This window comes from Notolepis coatsorum (genome assembly GCF_963971535.1).
Source record: "Notolepis coatsorum genome assembly, chromosome: 3".
NCBI classification, from domain to species: Eukaryota; Metazoa; Chordata; class Actinopteri; order Aulopiformes; family Paralepididae; genus Notolepis; species Notolepis coatsorum.
The window spans coordinates 72,914,152-72,929,576 of record NC_140167.1 but is presented as its reverse complement, the minus strand read 5'-3'; the positions used below and the strand labels follow the sequence as shown (position 1 = coordinate 72,929,576).

General features: G+C 42.2%; 1 protein-coding gene across 1 annotated transcript in view; it reads left to right on the top strand.

Moving 5' to 3' along the window:
- Positions 1-586: 586 nt before the first annotated feature.
- Positions 587-15,425, top strand: part of dnai3 (dynein axonemal intermediate chain 3) — a gene marked incomplete at both ends in the record, with an annotated part of 147,456 nt that continues 132,617 nt past the window's right edge. Inside the window, 2 exons of the mRNA XM_084311245.1 lie at positions 587-635; positions 1,677-1,700. Coding sequence (XP_084167371.1) covers positions 587-635; positions 1,677-1,700 — 73 coding nt within the window. The remainder of the gene's footprint in view (positions 636-1,676; positions 1,701-15,425) is intronic.

Here is a 15,425-nt window from a genome sequence, read left to right as displayed (position 1 = left end):
GTTTTTACATCTTTGGTGTAACGTAGTTGAGTACAGTATAACCTGGATTCTAAAGGCCTCCTCTAATCATTAATCAAGTTAAATCCTGTAAGATAATATAAACATCGTTTTGTGTCAAAGTTCACCGTTCTCTTCCTACGCGTGACTAAGTAAGGGGTTCGCGTACAGATGTTTCTGTTTTTTAGAAGCCACAAACCAAAAAGGTTGAGAACCACTGGTTTGAGCAACCGTGAAGCCAGCAAGGTACCGAAACAGAAACAAAACAGGTGTTTGCATCAGAGACAATGTATCCTTATAAGATGCCACTAGATGTCGCCACGTTCACAGAGATGACCTAGGTTGCGAGGCTCTGCCCTGTATGGCTTTGCCTAGTAGTCCATGCGGTTTTTATATGTTTAGTCTGTGTGGGTCAAAGAGTTCTGTTAGCTATATATGGTGTGTGGATAAGAAATACCTGGACATATGCGAGCTGGCTTTGTACTGTTTGAATACACAAATAGCATGCACCACACTGTGCCAAAAATTATTTAAATCCACACCTCTTTTTCTTCCCCATGTGTAGTCAAGGTTTATTTATAGGGCACAGATGTCAGCCAAGGGTCCCAAGAAGAGTAAGGGGAAACGTAAAGATAAAGGTGAGAAACGAACTATCTATCTATCTATCTGAGACACGTACCTGATGTACATGTGGGGGACCCTGATGTAAACAAGACGAAAGTCTTTCTCTGGTCTGCATCCCCTTAACAATTGTGTGTATTGAGCTGTACTGTATTGTACCCATTCTGCAATCTGTTAATAAAGTTTTCAATCAATCAATCATGTATCTGTCTCTGAATGTCTCTCAGAATAGGATCATCCTGTTGCTGTCTCAACCGAGTCTGTCTGTCTCTGTCTCAGTGTACCTAATCTCTCTCTCTCTCTCTCTCTCTCTCTCTCTCTCTCTCTCTCTCTCTCTCTCTCTCTCTCTCTCTCTCTCTCTCTCTCTCTCTCTCTCTCTCTCTCTCTCTCTCTCTCGCTCTCTCTTCATCTTATCCAGTGTTAACTCACAACATTTCCATTGGGTTTTTTATTATATCAATATAAAATTTAATAATTAAGAAATGTGTATATATTACTGTAAAGCGTGTTATCGTTAATTGACAGCTGAAATTGTCTTTCTCGTTAACCCCAACTCAACATCAGGCACTAGCTAGCTACTAGTGTTAGTGTACGTTAACCACAAAAACAGATAATTTTACATGTATTAGTCTGCAAACGTTGATGTCTGTCTCACCTAATCTCTCTCTGATGTATATACTCTGTCAGGATATAGGGGTAACAGTACTGTATATTGGAATACCGTTTATGTCACAAATGTATCAGTACTAAATACCTATATGTCCCTATGCCATAAATGTCATGTATGTTGTGTATGTCATAAATGTCTATATGAATTGAAAATGGGGGACCCTGATGGAAACAAGACAAATGTCTTTCTCAGGTCTGCATCCCCTTAACAATTGTATGTATTGAGCCGTACTGTATTGTACCCATTCTGCATTCTGTTAAATAAAGTTTTCATTCATTCATTCACTCTCTCTCTCTCTCTCTCTCTCTCTCTCTCCCTCTCTCTCTCTCTCTCTCTCTCTCTCTCTCTCTCTCTCTCTCTCTCTCGCTCTCTCTCTCTAATATAAAAGACACTGAGAGTGTTGCAGAGTCTGGTAAGTAGTGTGCCACAGCATCACAGTATTAATGTTAGTAATGATGTAGAAAGGAGAAACTGGGGGGGAAATCCTGCTGCATACAGTTTCTTCTCCTACAATTAAAGGGGCCGTTCACCCAAAGAATTACATTTTATTTAAATGGTTTAAAGTGTGCTATCTAACCATCCAGATATTTTACATAAACTATTCGCCTAGTTTCGGAGATGTCTGCCCTCTCCAATACAATGGAGCTGCATGGCACTCCGTTTGTGGCGCTCAAAGCACAAAAAAAAATACATCTGAAAAACTCTCTTCCTAGATACACACACATCAAATTACAGATTAATCAAATCAAATGTATTGGTATAGCCTGAAATCACAAGGAATTGCCCCCATGGGCTTTATAGGTCAAGAAGAAACATCACAATAGATCCAGAACAAAAACCACCATACAGCCATAAAGTAGGTCTACATGGAACATGAGACTAAAGAAGTTAGTCTTTGAGATTTTGTCAAATAATCAATCATGTTATTTAAATACTGTATGTAGAATACTGTAAGTTTCCACCTTATAGCACTTCTACAAATAAGATACATGTAAGATAAGATTCAGGGGCATCTAGCAACATGGGTGAGGGGAGGTACAGGTATGGACAAGGTATTAGAAGAATGACATAAATATAGGCAATACAATTTAATCAGAATATTAAACTATGAGAAAAATAAACAGTGTAAACAATAACAATAAATCTGAATATAAAAATATGAGGAAAAATAAACAGTGTAAACAAAGGTGCAGATGAGGGTCGTTATGCCCTATGAGTTATAATATACGTTAAAATAAAATAAATAAATATAGGCAATAGATAGATATCTGGCATAATATACATTATAGTCCGTGCAGGATTTGGTGGTTAAGAGTCCGACATTTCTAATGGTAAAAAGTGATAGGCGAGTCATCTAATTTGTGATTACTACTACGGCAGAATAAAATATAGCTGATATTGCTATACTGTATGTTTTCTGCTCCACAATATGTATTGTCACAATAGCTACCACAATATATAGAATTTCCGATATATCTTCCCATCCGAAGAATGCAGTCATGCAGAAGCCAGAGCTTCCTTATAATCAACCAACCTTGATGCAATGCGACAAATAAATTGTAATGCATCTGCCCTCAGTCAGTGAGCAGAGGTTGAGTAGAATATCCCTGAGATATTGGGGCGACAGTGGCTCAGGAGGTAGAGCAGTCGTCTGGTAATCCGGAGGTTCCCGGTTTGATTCCCCCTCCTCCCGGGCAGCGTGTCGAAGTGTCCTTGAGCAAGACACTTAACCCCTAATTGCTCCAAATGAGCAGGTTGGCACTCTGCATATCTCCTACCGGGAAACAGTCTGAAGGTGTGTGAGACATTCCCTGTGGGGGAGGTCAGCCCCTGGTCACAGACTGATGCATTCTTGTGTGCACACGCGTGCACATCCGCGCATGTGCTCCTGCTTGGTGGAACGGCGCGCAACCCCATCCCATGACCACTGCATCACTGGTATTATGATTCAAGAGATGCCAGACATATGCTTACAACCCCCAAAAAATAACAAATACAAATAAAAAGGACAAATCCACTAAAACAAGTCTCAGTTGACTAAGACCCTAATGTCCCATTAGTTAACAGTGAACAGATTAGCCCTCTGAGACCAGTCTTGGAATTGCATAAATTGGGTATGACTGAAAATCTTGACTCGGAGAGATCCAATGAGCCGAAATGTATTCATATGTGATGATGTTAGTCCCCATAGTAGCCACTTCATTGTAGTGAGACCATTCTTTGAGACTTCTATAATAATGTATAATATATTACATTTATATATTTACATATATTACAATATATATAATTATAATAATATTTATAATATTGTGACCTATAGGATAATCACAGCCTCATGAAACTATACAACCCCAAACTAGAGACCTAGAGAATTCAGAGAATGTATGGCCTTCCTAGGGTTATTGACCATAAGGGGGGGTTTCTGAACAATTTCCGCCATCTAAGTGATTGCCATCCAATCACTGAAAATGACAGAAATCTCCAAATGTCAAAAGTGTCTGATACCAAATCACACCATCCATTTTCCTCAAGGTCTTGGTGTCTTAATGTGGTATTTTGGAGGGATTTTTAACCATGTTCATCAATTCTCAAGTCGAGTGGTCAAAAACAGAAAAATTGCGCACCAAATATGTCACAAATGGTATCAACCCAAAAATTGGTGCAACAATTTATGAGACATACTGTAATTGAGCATGGGAATGTCCATTATACACTTCGATCATAATGTTCTAAGCCCTTATACCCTCTAAAACCTTCAAAATTTTAATGGGCGCCTAACCAAAACACAATGGGCCTCATTCACCAATACTCTCTCTTATATATTTTTCTTAACGTCCAAATCTGTTCTTACCCAGGTGTGTTGAATGATTAATCCCACTTATTCTTAAACTGAAATGCGCGCTCTCGCTCAATTCATTTGCATACAGACACACCCCACCGGCTCCTTATAAGGCGAATGAGGTGTGTGCAAAATGGCGAGGGCGGTGTGCAACAGCAGAGGTTCGGCATCTGATCCATTCAACAGGAAGCGATTTGCGACTGATCTCAAAATGAGATTCAAATGTATTGTTATTATACAGCACAAGTGCAATAAATCAAATTGATTTGTAAGGCCCGACAACACACATTAATGTCCCCATGGGCCGGACACGTCTTCTTTAACTCATTAATTGCCAAACCCGAGATAAGTAAGGGATAATGTATAGCTACGAGGTCATTGTCACAAAATAATTGACCGACACAGAGTTTAAAATACCGAGGCGCAGCGCAGAGGTGTTTTAAACGTCAGTGAAGGTCAATTATTTTGCGACAATGATCGAGTATAGCTATACATTATCCCGCTTATTACATGGCTAACTTACTAACAATATACCTAATTCATTTTACATCGACAAGACGAGATCAAATGCAGACGCAGTTCTGTGGCTCCGCTGTCATCGTCACAGACACTCCGCTGTCAGTGCAGCCAGCAGGTGTGTCTGATTGGCTGCACTGATGCAGTGTGTCAGTGGCCTTGATTGCGAACAGCTGCGCACAGCGGTCATTATTGTTCCACAGAGGTCCGTTATCGAGTAATATCGGACCTCTGACGAGCGCTATTGACCAATCACAAGCAAGCATTTAGGCGAATGTGAAAACGCCATGTAATAAGTCGGGTTAACTCGACATGCGTTGGCTGCCAGACCCGAGATATCTCGGGTTTTGGTTGTTTATTCTTTTATTCAATATTTGTATTCATTATTCATCCAGGGACCTTGGTGTTACCATAGGGAATGAGTCCGAGATCGCCAAAGTGCAATACCGGCTGCATCCAGCTAGATGGCGGTATCAAGCACCTTTTGAAACCTTGTATCTTGGCCTGTGCAATGGTCAAATGTCACCGGGCTCAATTTTCTTTGTCAGGCGAATGGAGCGGTTATACAGATCGGATTGAGAAGCGTAGAATGCTCCCGATGCATGATGTGTGGTGGATTATGTTGGCGACACGATCGACACCAATACTGGGACTTGCGATCAGATAATTGGAATATTCTTTTTGGGGTACATCCTAGTGAAGGTAAGGGCTATATGATATCAATCCTGCGTTGATCGAACCATGTCTTCACCCCGATCGCAACATGTCTGTGTAATGTTACTCCACAACGTATGCCGTTGGTGACGATCAAAGCATAAAAAAACAAACCCCCCTTCATGCATTCATGATGAAACATAATACCTATGATATAGATTTGATTTGGGAATAATAGTGTGTAAAGGCAAGAAACGGCAACGTTTATAGTAGAATTGACATATATGGCTATTACTCAGCCTTTCGGGAATTACTCCAGACCAACCTATAACCATACTTATATTCACCACGGTATAACACGGGAACATATGGATGAACCATGAAGACACCATGAACGATAGATAGGTGATGTTAAATGGGCCATAGTATTGTATCCATAGCTATAATATAGAATATAGTTATAGCTCTACAAACAAGGTGACGCACTCCTATCTTTTAAAGCGTGGCATTGCTATGACGGGCCCCGTCTAATAGCTGGCAGTCAATGAGTTAAACAAGTCAAGAAGAAACATCACAATAAATCAAGAACAAAACAAAAACACCATAATGTCCAAACATTTTCAAATAAATTAATGCAACACTCCCAGACATACCCCACGCAAAGGTAAGGAAAAACTCACTAAAACTTAGCAATAGGAAAAAATGCACCACAGGCAATGTGGAGGAGAGAAACCTTAGAAGGGCCGTTCAAGGGGGGATCCCCCTTCTTAGATGTCTGTGATAGTAGTGTTGCAATAAAACAGGCGAACAGTAAGCATGCACTCATATGTGTAATGAAACACAGATAAGTGCATGCAATAGCAACTGAACATTTTGAAATATTTTAAAATAGAGCTGATGTCGGATCTATTTGAGCCATGGGGTGGCACAGAGAGGGTCACGTCCTCCCGGTCATCATCACGGGACGTCCGCTACTCCGGTCATCACCACGAGACAGCCACTCTCAGGGAGACGGGGAGACGGGACATGCGTTAGACAGTTCGCGTGATTGTGATGGGCGGAAATAGCAATAGATACATGTGGTAAGCATATATGTGAATAGAATAGATATATGTAGTAAGCATATTATGTGAATAGAATAGAAGTACTTAACCCAGCAATGAACTCAACGTTGACAGACCACGGACAGAAGACGATAAGAAGCTGATCCATGGCCTCGGTGGTGCACGTAGAACAGTCACTGCAATCTTGGCCAAGACCCCGAGACATCCACCATCTTGGTCAACACTACGAGACAACCACTCAGAGAGATGCAGGGTTGACGACAGGGGTTAGAGAGTTCCCATGTTTGTAGCGGGCGGAGATGAAGCAATAAATACATGTAGTGAGCATATGCATACATGGTGACAGTAGAAGAAAATTGTGAAATTGAGTAATAGATAGAACTAAGAACTACTGCAAGCGTATGCATACAGGATGAGATACAAGACAATAGCTCAGGGCCGTATGCCCCGGGGGGCAGGAGAAACCACTCAAAATTGGTCAGGGCAGAGCAGGTAAGGTTCAGCGCTGCATGCCAGACAGAAGGCGTTATGAAGCTGTATGAGATAATGAATATTGAGCAGAATTAAGTTCAAGTTATCATTGGTTCGGCCCTCCAACACAGTTCAGGTTTCTCATGTGGCCCCTTGTAAAAATGAATTGCCCACCCCTGAAGACGATCTCTAAATATGCGCTCTATGCATACGACCTGGGGAGGCCAGAGCATCTAACTGTTCTAACAGCAATTTATAATCCATTTCAGAAGCAGAACGCACGCAATAAATTATAATATTAATAATAATAATAATTATTATTATTGAAAAGTTCTGGGTTTTTAAAGTCGTATTTGGGGGAAATTGACCAATGGTAGGCTTTTTTTCTTTCTCATCTGTGTAAGAGTGCTCTCGACCACTCTTAGAATTTGGCCTTGCATAAGAGAAAAGCAAAAATAAGAAAAAATGCTAGTTAACACTTTGAGCGCCACGCCGTGTTTTCCTTTTTACCCCCTTGAATGCCACGGTCCACTCCCAATGTTAACTTTAATATCGCCTAATCTATGTTTAAAATTATGGCTATGTGTCTAATCTGCCCATCGCTTATCAAAGAATCATTTTCCAGTCAGTGTTGTCAAGGCAGATTGGTTTTTTATCGCTTCATTTCCGTTTGAGAGCATTTTGAAAAGCACCCGTTTTCAGGTGAAAAACAACGTATTCTATGATAATCGCCTTTTACTGGAATATTCCAGAACGTTGATATTTGTCGGCCTATTTATGAATCGTTTTCAAATAAACGCTAGATGATCAATAGTATACATGCACGCACGCACGTTCGAGCCGCGCGCTGATAATAGCTGCTTTCATTTCCTCATGGATTTTACAGTGAAACAGCTAGAGCACATATCACAAAAAAGCTTATATCTCCTCGAAAACGAGTCTGATTATCCTAACACTGATAACATAGATTCCTTACCTGACATCAGATGGTATGAATGAATGAATGAATGAATGAATGAATGAATGAATGAATGAATGAATGAATGAATGAAAACTTTATTTAACAGATTGCAGAATGGGTACAATACAGTACGGCTCAATACACACAATTGTTAAGGGGATGCAGACCTGAGAAAGACGTTTGTCTTGTTTCCATCAGGGTCCCCCATTTTCAATTCATATAGACATTTATGACATACACAACATACATGACATTTATGGCATAGGGACATATAGGTATTTAGTACTGATACATTTGTGACATAAACGGTATTCAAATATACAGTACTGTTACCCCTAGATCCTGACAGAGTATATACATATGATGGGGAGGGGACTGTACATTAGGAGGGGGTGGGTGGGTGGGAGAGAAATATACATACGGCGGGGAGGGAATATATACATGCGGTGGGGAGGAGACTGTCTATTAGGAGGTGGTGGGGGTTTTGGGCATTTACGGTGGCCAGTTTCGAATTGCAGCCTCCCGTAGGTGCTATTTAAGAGCGGTTTTGAATGTGGGTAGGGATTCACATTCCTTTACAGCTTTGGGTAGGGCGTTCCACATTGATGTGGCATAATTGCGAAACGTATTTAGTCCCTTGTTTGAGCCGAATCTGGGTATCCAAATGGTATATTCCAATTCCTGATCACCATTAGAAAAAATCGATAAGTATATTGATCCAACGTGTGTACAGTATAACCCATGCTCTCCGCGGCTCAGAGGATCCAGAATGAACTCTGGTAACTCCGGCTGCATCAGTGGACTGGAAAATGTGGACTGGAATATTTTTTTCCCCCATCCATTTTCATTGAGTCCATTCCAAAAGGGTGATTTAACATCTGGGAGACGATAGGGGGCGCTTTTTTCACATCTGATCGCCGGCGGCCCCTGGATTTCCAACGGTAGGCTCAGGTGATGCAATATGATTTCAGATTGCTAAAAAAGAAAAAAAAATCAGAGAAAAGCCGTGACGTGGCTTTCAACGTAACTATTGTAAACCCGAGATTAGCCGTGAGTGGCAATCAAAGTGTTAAGAACAAAATAAGAGGACACCTGTTCTTAATATATATTTCGTGAAAGAGGCCCAATGTTTATTACAGATCTTCAGGTTCCCAGTTTTCATATGATGTAAACCACTTATTTAATTTTTTTTTAATAATCTTTTTTCCTCCTTTTTCCGTTTTTCTCCCCTCCCAATGTTAGTCGTTATGCCAATTCCCAATCCCCTTCCTGGTCATTGCGCACTCTACCCCCTACCGTCGGTCTGGGAGGGCGGAGACTATCACATGCTTCCTCCGACACATGTGTACCCAGCCCACCACTTCTTTTCACCTGGCAGCCCGGACTCTCACTGAGAGAGTGTAACGTGTGGAAGGTCACACTACCTCTCTTAGATCCTTCCCTCACTGTTGTTAGATTCTGATCAATCGGCCAGTATCACGTCTTCTTGTGTTATTCTCTCTCCATCCAATCCCTCTGTGTTGTGTACTTTTAATGATCCTGACGTCTCATATACTGGCTGTACAATCCTTATCTCTCCCCGTTAGTGCGATCCGCCACCATAATAATTCTCCACCTTCGTAAGAATTCGACACTTTGACACAGCGTAATACCTTACAAGGAGAATCGTTGTTTATTTGATAAACAGAGACCTCATAATCAGATGGGAACCAATTCGTATTGTCCTTGTAAGATCTATTCTAAAGATCTTTCGGTGCGTTCAGTCTATCGTCCTTCTGCTATTCAGTCCGATAGTGGTCAGGCCTGGTCGTTAGCCAAGACCATTCTCGTGTTAGCCGAAGCTAATGATGATGTGGCATCCTTCCTCCCCCCCCCCTCTCCGTGATGAGAGGAGAGAGTCTCTATTCAGTGTGATCTCAGTCCTAGTCAGATTGTAGTCTGCCCTTACCCGGAACCACTGTCACCTTTATAGGATCTTCGTCCTAGCAATGACGGCCCACCCCCTTCTGGTTGTCATGTGCCGCTGCCATGACAACAGCTTTAACCTTTACACACATCAAAACGTTTCATTACTGTAAAAACCTCCATCGCCCTGCTCCTGTGTCTCCTGCCCCGCCGTTATCTTTGTTGATGTACTGGGGAATTCAAAACATTCTGCCCTGCTCAGTGTGGTGCTCACACTAATACCCTGCTCACTCTGAACCACCTCTTCCACCACCCTCTGCTAAGGCAAGCCATGCACATTTCGATCTCTCTGACCCGGCCCCCTTTAGATGCTCTCATCACCCCCCAATCTATACATCACATACATTGAAAAACACAGAAAAACACCTGTTTCCTTCACTGTGCAGGCGCCCCGAACGAACTGTAGGAGTCGCTGTCCACAACGACCCAGACCCACCCACCGGCTTTCCTCCCGCTGACTCTGCCAATCGAGCCAGTATGACGGCCGGCCAAGCCGGAAGCAACGCTGACAGCTGGATTCGATACCAGTGTCTCTTGCGTTGGTGACGAGCGCCTTGTCCTCTGTGCCACCCAGCCGCCCTATGTAAACCACTTCTATGTAGCATCTACTGTTGATCTGCGACAAAGGACGAGAGTGGGATTTGACATAAGTGACATCACAAGGCTCTCTCTCTCCACCAATGAGAGCTCCCGTCCACTGATACTGTGTCACTGCCAATTCCCATGAAATTCAGTAAACCATTAGCAACCTGAACTCTGCTCTCTAAAAGGCCCGCAGAGGGTTGTACGACACAAAGGGTCACGTGGAAACACTTCAGCTGAATTACCAGCACCCCTGCCGCCACATCTGACCCTACTGTCGCTATCATCACATCAGCCAAATTATCCAGTTAAATGAGCTGTATTCTTTGGTTAAAATAAGTGTTCTACATCTTAAAATAATAGCTTTACATTCCAACAGCCATCACTGATATAGAGTGTTTGGTCAGTAACATGGGTCTCCCAGTCCCTCCACTCTGCAGTAAACAGAAAATAAATGTTTTGGTATCCGGTTCCCACTTTATCCAATCAAGAGAACATGACTAACATGATGACCCAAAAACACTCTCTCTGCAACAGGGTTTTCCTTACCGAACGACCGGCTTTTATTTGTTTGTGTGTTGTTTGTTCGAAAGGGGGCAGGCTTTTCTGTAGCCCCTTTCGGGACTGTAAATCACGCCAACATCGTTGCACGAGCTAAACGCTCTCCGTGAATATACGATGCTTCTACGATGATGTAAAAATCCTACAATTAAATCTGTCGCGCTGTTTGGCAACAAAACGCTTCTCGTACAAGTGTTGCACAGAAATTTCCGAACAGCGCGACAGACTTAATTTTAATTATTTTTTATTATGTTTTTGGTAGATCTTTTTTATTGGTTTTGTTACCGGGCAGTCCGGTAGAGAGAGAGAGAGAGAGGAAGTATGGGAGATAGACGGGGAAGACATTCGGCAAAGGTCGCTGGGTCCGGGAGTCTAACCCGGGATGGCCGCGTTGCACCGCAGCGCTGTACGTGGTGCGCCACCCTGGCGCCCCAGCGACAGACTTAATTGTAGGATTTGTACATCATCCTAGAAGGGACTGTATATTCAGGGAGAGAGTTTAGCTCGTGCAACGATGTTGGCGTGATTTAAAGTCCCGAAAGGGGCTAGCTTAGCTGCTATGTAAGGCTTGCATACCGTTCATTCAGACGAGCCTCAGTCGCTATAGGAAGCCTGAGGCACAGGCCCGTTTGACTCAGAAGCAGTGATGTAATGTACACAACACAGCCTACTCATCGGAGAAAAGAACAACCTAATGCATTCTTGCGATGTGAGCCTGGGTGTAGTGTTGCATCGCCTTGGGACAGACACATGACTACAGGTGGACTTCTACTCAGTGGTGGCGTCGCCCGTCAATGTCAGAGCCCCTTTCAGACATGCAACGAGCCGCGGCCCTGCAAACTCGCTTTTGGTAAAATGTTGGTCAAAACAACCGGTGTATCGCTTTACCTTGGATTTATTAGGTCATCGGCTTGTGTGTGTGTGGGTTGACAGTAATGATGATAGGAATAGCAGTGTCCGAATATGTCACGTGCACATTTTACATGGACCAGGAATTTGTTCTGGTGGACTGATCCTTGATAAGAAAAAAAAAAAAAAAAAAAAAAAAAAAAAAAAAAAAAAAAAAAACAGAGCTTATCCCTGGGCTGTGGCTGCCCACTGCTCCTGAATAGTTATAGGATAATAAAGTAACTATACATTTGACCAAAAAAAAGGGGGGGGGAATTCCAAATACAATTTAATAATTTCTTTTGATCAACTTTTTCTCCTCCTATTTTTCTGTATTTTTCTCCCATCCCAATTTAGTCGTTATGCCAATTCCCCCCTCCCCTTCCTGGTTGTTGTGCGCATTTGCCCCCCACTTGCCGGTCTAGGGATCCCTGAAGTCTATCAGATGCTTCCTCCGATACATAGGAGACAACCAGCAGCCTCTTTTCACCTGCCAGCGAGGACTCTCACTGGGGAAGTGTAACGCGTGGGAGGATCACACTACCTTCCCCAGTTCCCTCCCTCGCTGTGCAGGCGCCCTGACCGACCTGTAGGAGTCGCTGTTTACAACGACCAGGACCCACCCCACCGGCTTTCCACCCGCTGACACTGCCAATTGTGTCAGTATGGACGACCGACCAAGCCGGAGGTACCGCGGCAGCCGGATTCGATCCCACTGTCTCTGCGGTGGTAGACAGACGCTTAGTCCGCTGCGCTACTCGGCCGCTCTACAATTTAATCATTTGAAATCAAAGTAATGTCAGACTTGCTTGGATTATTATCATTATATCTATTATATCATTATGATCATAAGTAACAACATGACAAATCATGACAAGATCATTATGACTATATACAATCAAATTTAAAAATAAATGCTGTTTTGGTAATAATTGTTGGCAAAAAATGTTGTTAGCTATTAACATGTTACCAATGTATCCTTTCAGACAGAGGATTGGGTACAGTGGCAGGCTAATAAATGTCAACAAAGTGGGGCCCTTTGCAATAGTTAGTGGAGGTGCATCACAAGGAGGGGCATAGGCAGCCTTAACTCATTCAGCGCCAGAGGGCGCTGTTTACTGTTACTGTTGAAAGGCCAGCGCTTTAAAGTATATAGTCAAGTCAAGAGTTTTATTTGTCACGGCATACAAGTATACAATGAAATGCGTGGCGGTGTTTGCAGGGCTAAAACTATATTATATATTATAGCTATGGATATAATAATATTGCCCATTTGACATCGAGTATCTATTGTTCAAATTTGTGAAAAAGAAAAAAAATGTCATCCATACATTCCCGTTTTATTTTTGGGGTGCAACCCACATACTCAGCTGTGCTGCTCATCCCTGTTCTTTACAAATGGGGCACCATTTAAATGGTAAATAAACAGGCTTTCCAACGGTATAAAATGTATTGCCAAGAAGCATTGTTACAACAGAGAAATAATCTACTAAACACAAATTTCAGAACTTGTTCTATGTTTATATATAGGCAATAAATAATTAGAATCTGAATATATTCTATAAGTAAAAGTTAAATGAAACAGTATGGTGCAGTATACACAAGGTACCCTAACTGGCATGATATATGTCATATTTTGTAATCTGTGTAGTCCGTCATATACGTTGTAGGTTTGGTGGTGAGAATCAGACATACTCAGGTATATTTTGGGATCTAGCACCCATCCATGTCTTTTTTATCATTTCTTATTGGTTTACATAAACCATAACCAGGGCCGGATTAACGTCCGGGCCGCGGCCCGTGGGCCTCTAGTGATGAGGGGCCTCAAAAAATAAATAAAAAATAAAATAGAAAATCAAAAAATTCGTCACTAGAGGCCCCAATTTTTTTTTTTTTTTTTTTTAACTTATATTTTAAAAAGATTTGAAGGCCCCTCGTCACTAGAGGCCTTTTGGAAGCCCCTCGTCACAAGAGGCCCCAAATTAGTATTATTATTTTTTTAACTTTTATTTTTAATTTTTTTGGAGGCCCTTCGTCACTAGAGGCCCCAAATTATTATTATTATTATTATTATAATTTTTTTTTTTTACTTTTATTTGATTTTTTTGGAGGCCCCTCGTCACTAGAGGCCCCAAATATTTGTTTATTTTTTTTTAACTTTTATTTTTAATTTCTTTGGAGGCCCCTCGTCACTAGAGGCCCCACATTTTATTTTAATTTTTTTTCTTATTTTGGAGATCGATGTCATACTGTGACACTGAAATGAAAACATCTTTCATCAACTAAAATATACAGTACGTCACACCCTGCCGTCTGCAAGTGGCTAATCTTGAGTATTTTTTCTCCTCTTCATAAGAGTTTGAGGTTTTCCGTTTGAGGTAAAAACAGCAATAAAAAGTCAACTTGCATCTCCCCATCCCAGCCCCGACGCCTGAATACTTTTACCAACGGATTTCCAGTTCCGCGTTCGCGTTCTGCGCTCTGATTGGCCACTGACGATTCTGGTAGCGCCAATCGTGTGACGCCTCTTTCTTTCACCGGTTAAGCTTAGGCACTCTTTCGAAGTTGGTTAAGGTTAGAGTTTGTCTTAGAGCAGGGCGATAGAACACCAGCCCTGATTCCATACTCTAACCTTAACCAACTTCGAAAGAGTCGCCTAAGAAACGTCAGTCAATATTTCTATTGTATTTTTTTTCTTTATACATACATACATACATACATACATACATACATACATACATACATACATACATACATACATACATACATACATACATACATACATACATACATACATACATACATACATACATACATACAGCCCCACCCCCACCTAATAGACAGTCCCCTCCCCACCGTATGTAATGTATATATTCTCTCCCCACCGTATGTATATTTCCCTCCCACCCACCCACCCCCTCCTAATGTACAGTCCCCTCCCCATCATATGTATATACTCTCTGTCAGGATCTATGGGTAACAGTACTGTATATTTGCATATCATATATGTCACAAATGTAACAGTACAATATATAATATAATAATGCAGGACCTGTTGCAGAGGTCTTTATTCGGCATGCAACGACACTCAATGTTTTTTAGCGGTACACACAGCAGTTAGTTTAGCACACACACCGGAACACACACGCATGCATTGTCTCTTTAGGATCGCCGATGCAATTCGTCTCTGCAATTAACCCATCCCGTCGTCCTTCCCCCCCAAGGGCAGCCGGGAGCAGACAGGCGTCAACGTGAGCCGCGCCAGGCGACCAATCCAAGTGCTCCTGTCCGTCTTCGTCAAGGACGCCACAGCGTTAGCGATCTGTTGTTGTGCATGTTTTTCCATTGGGTTTATCTTATCTGGGGGGAAACCCTTGCGAGCACGGGGAGAACATGCAAACTCCACACAGAAAGGCCTGGGAGATACCCCACCTGGGTACCTGGCATCATGGAAACCTGGTCCCCAAGCGGGAATCGAACCCTGGACCTTCTTGCTGTGAGGCGACAGTGTTAACCACTACACCACCGCTACTTTGCCCATCCTGAGCCTGCTATGATGCAGGTGTTTTTAAATCACCACCCAAAACAAGATTCAACCAAGAGCAAGTGAGTACACTGGTCCACTTGCACTGGTCC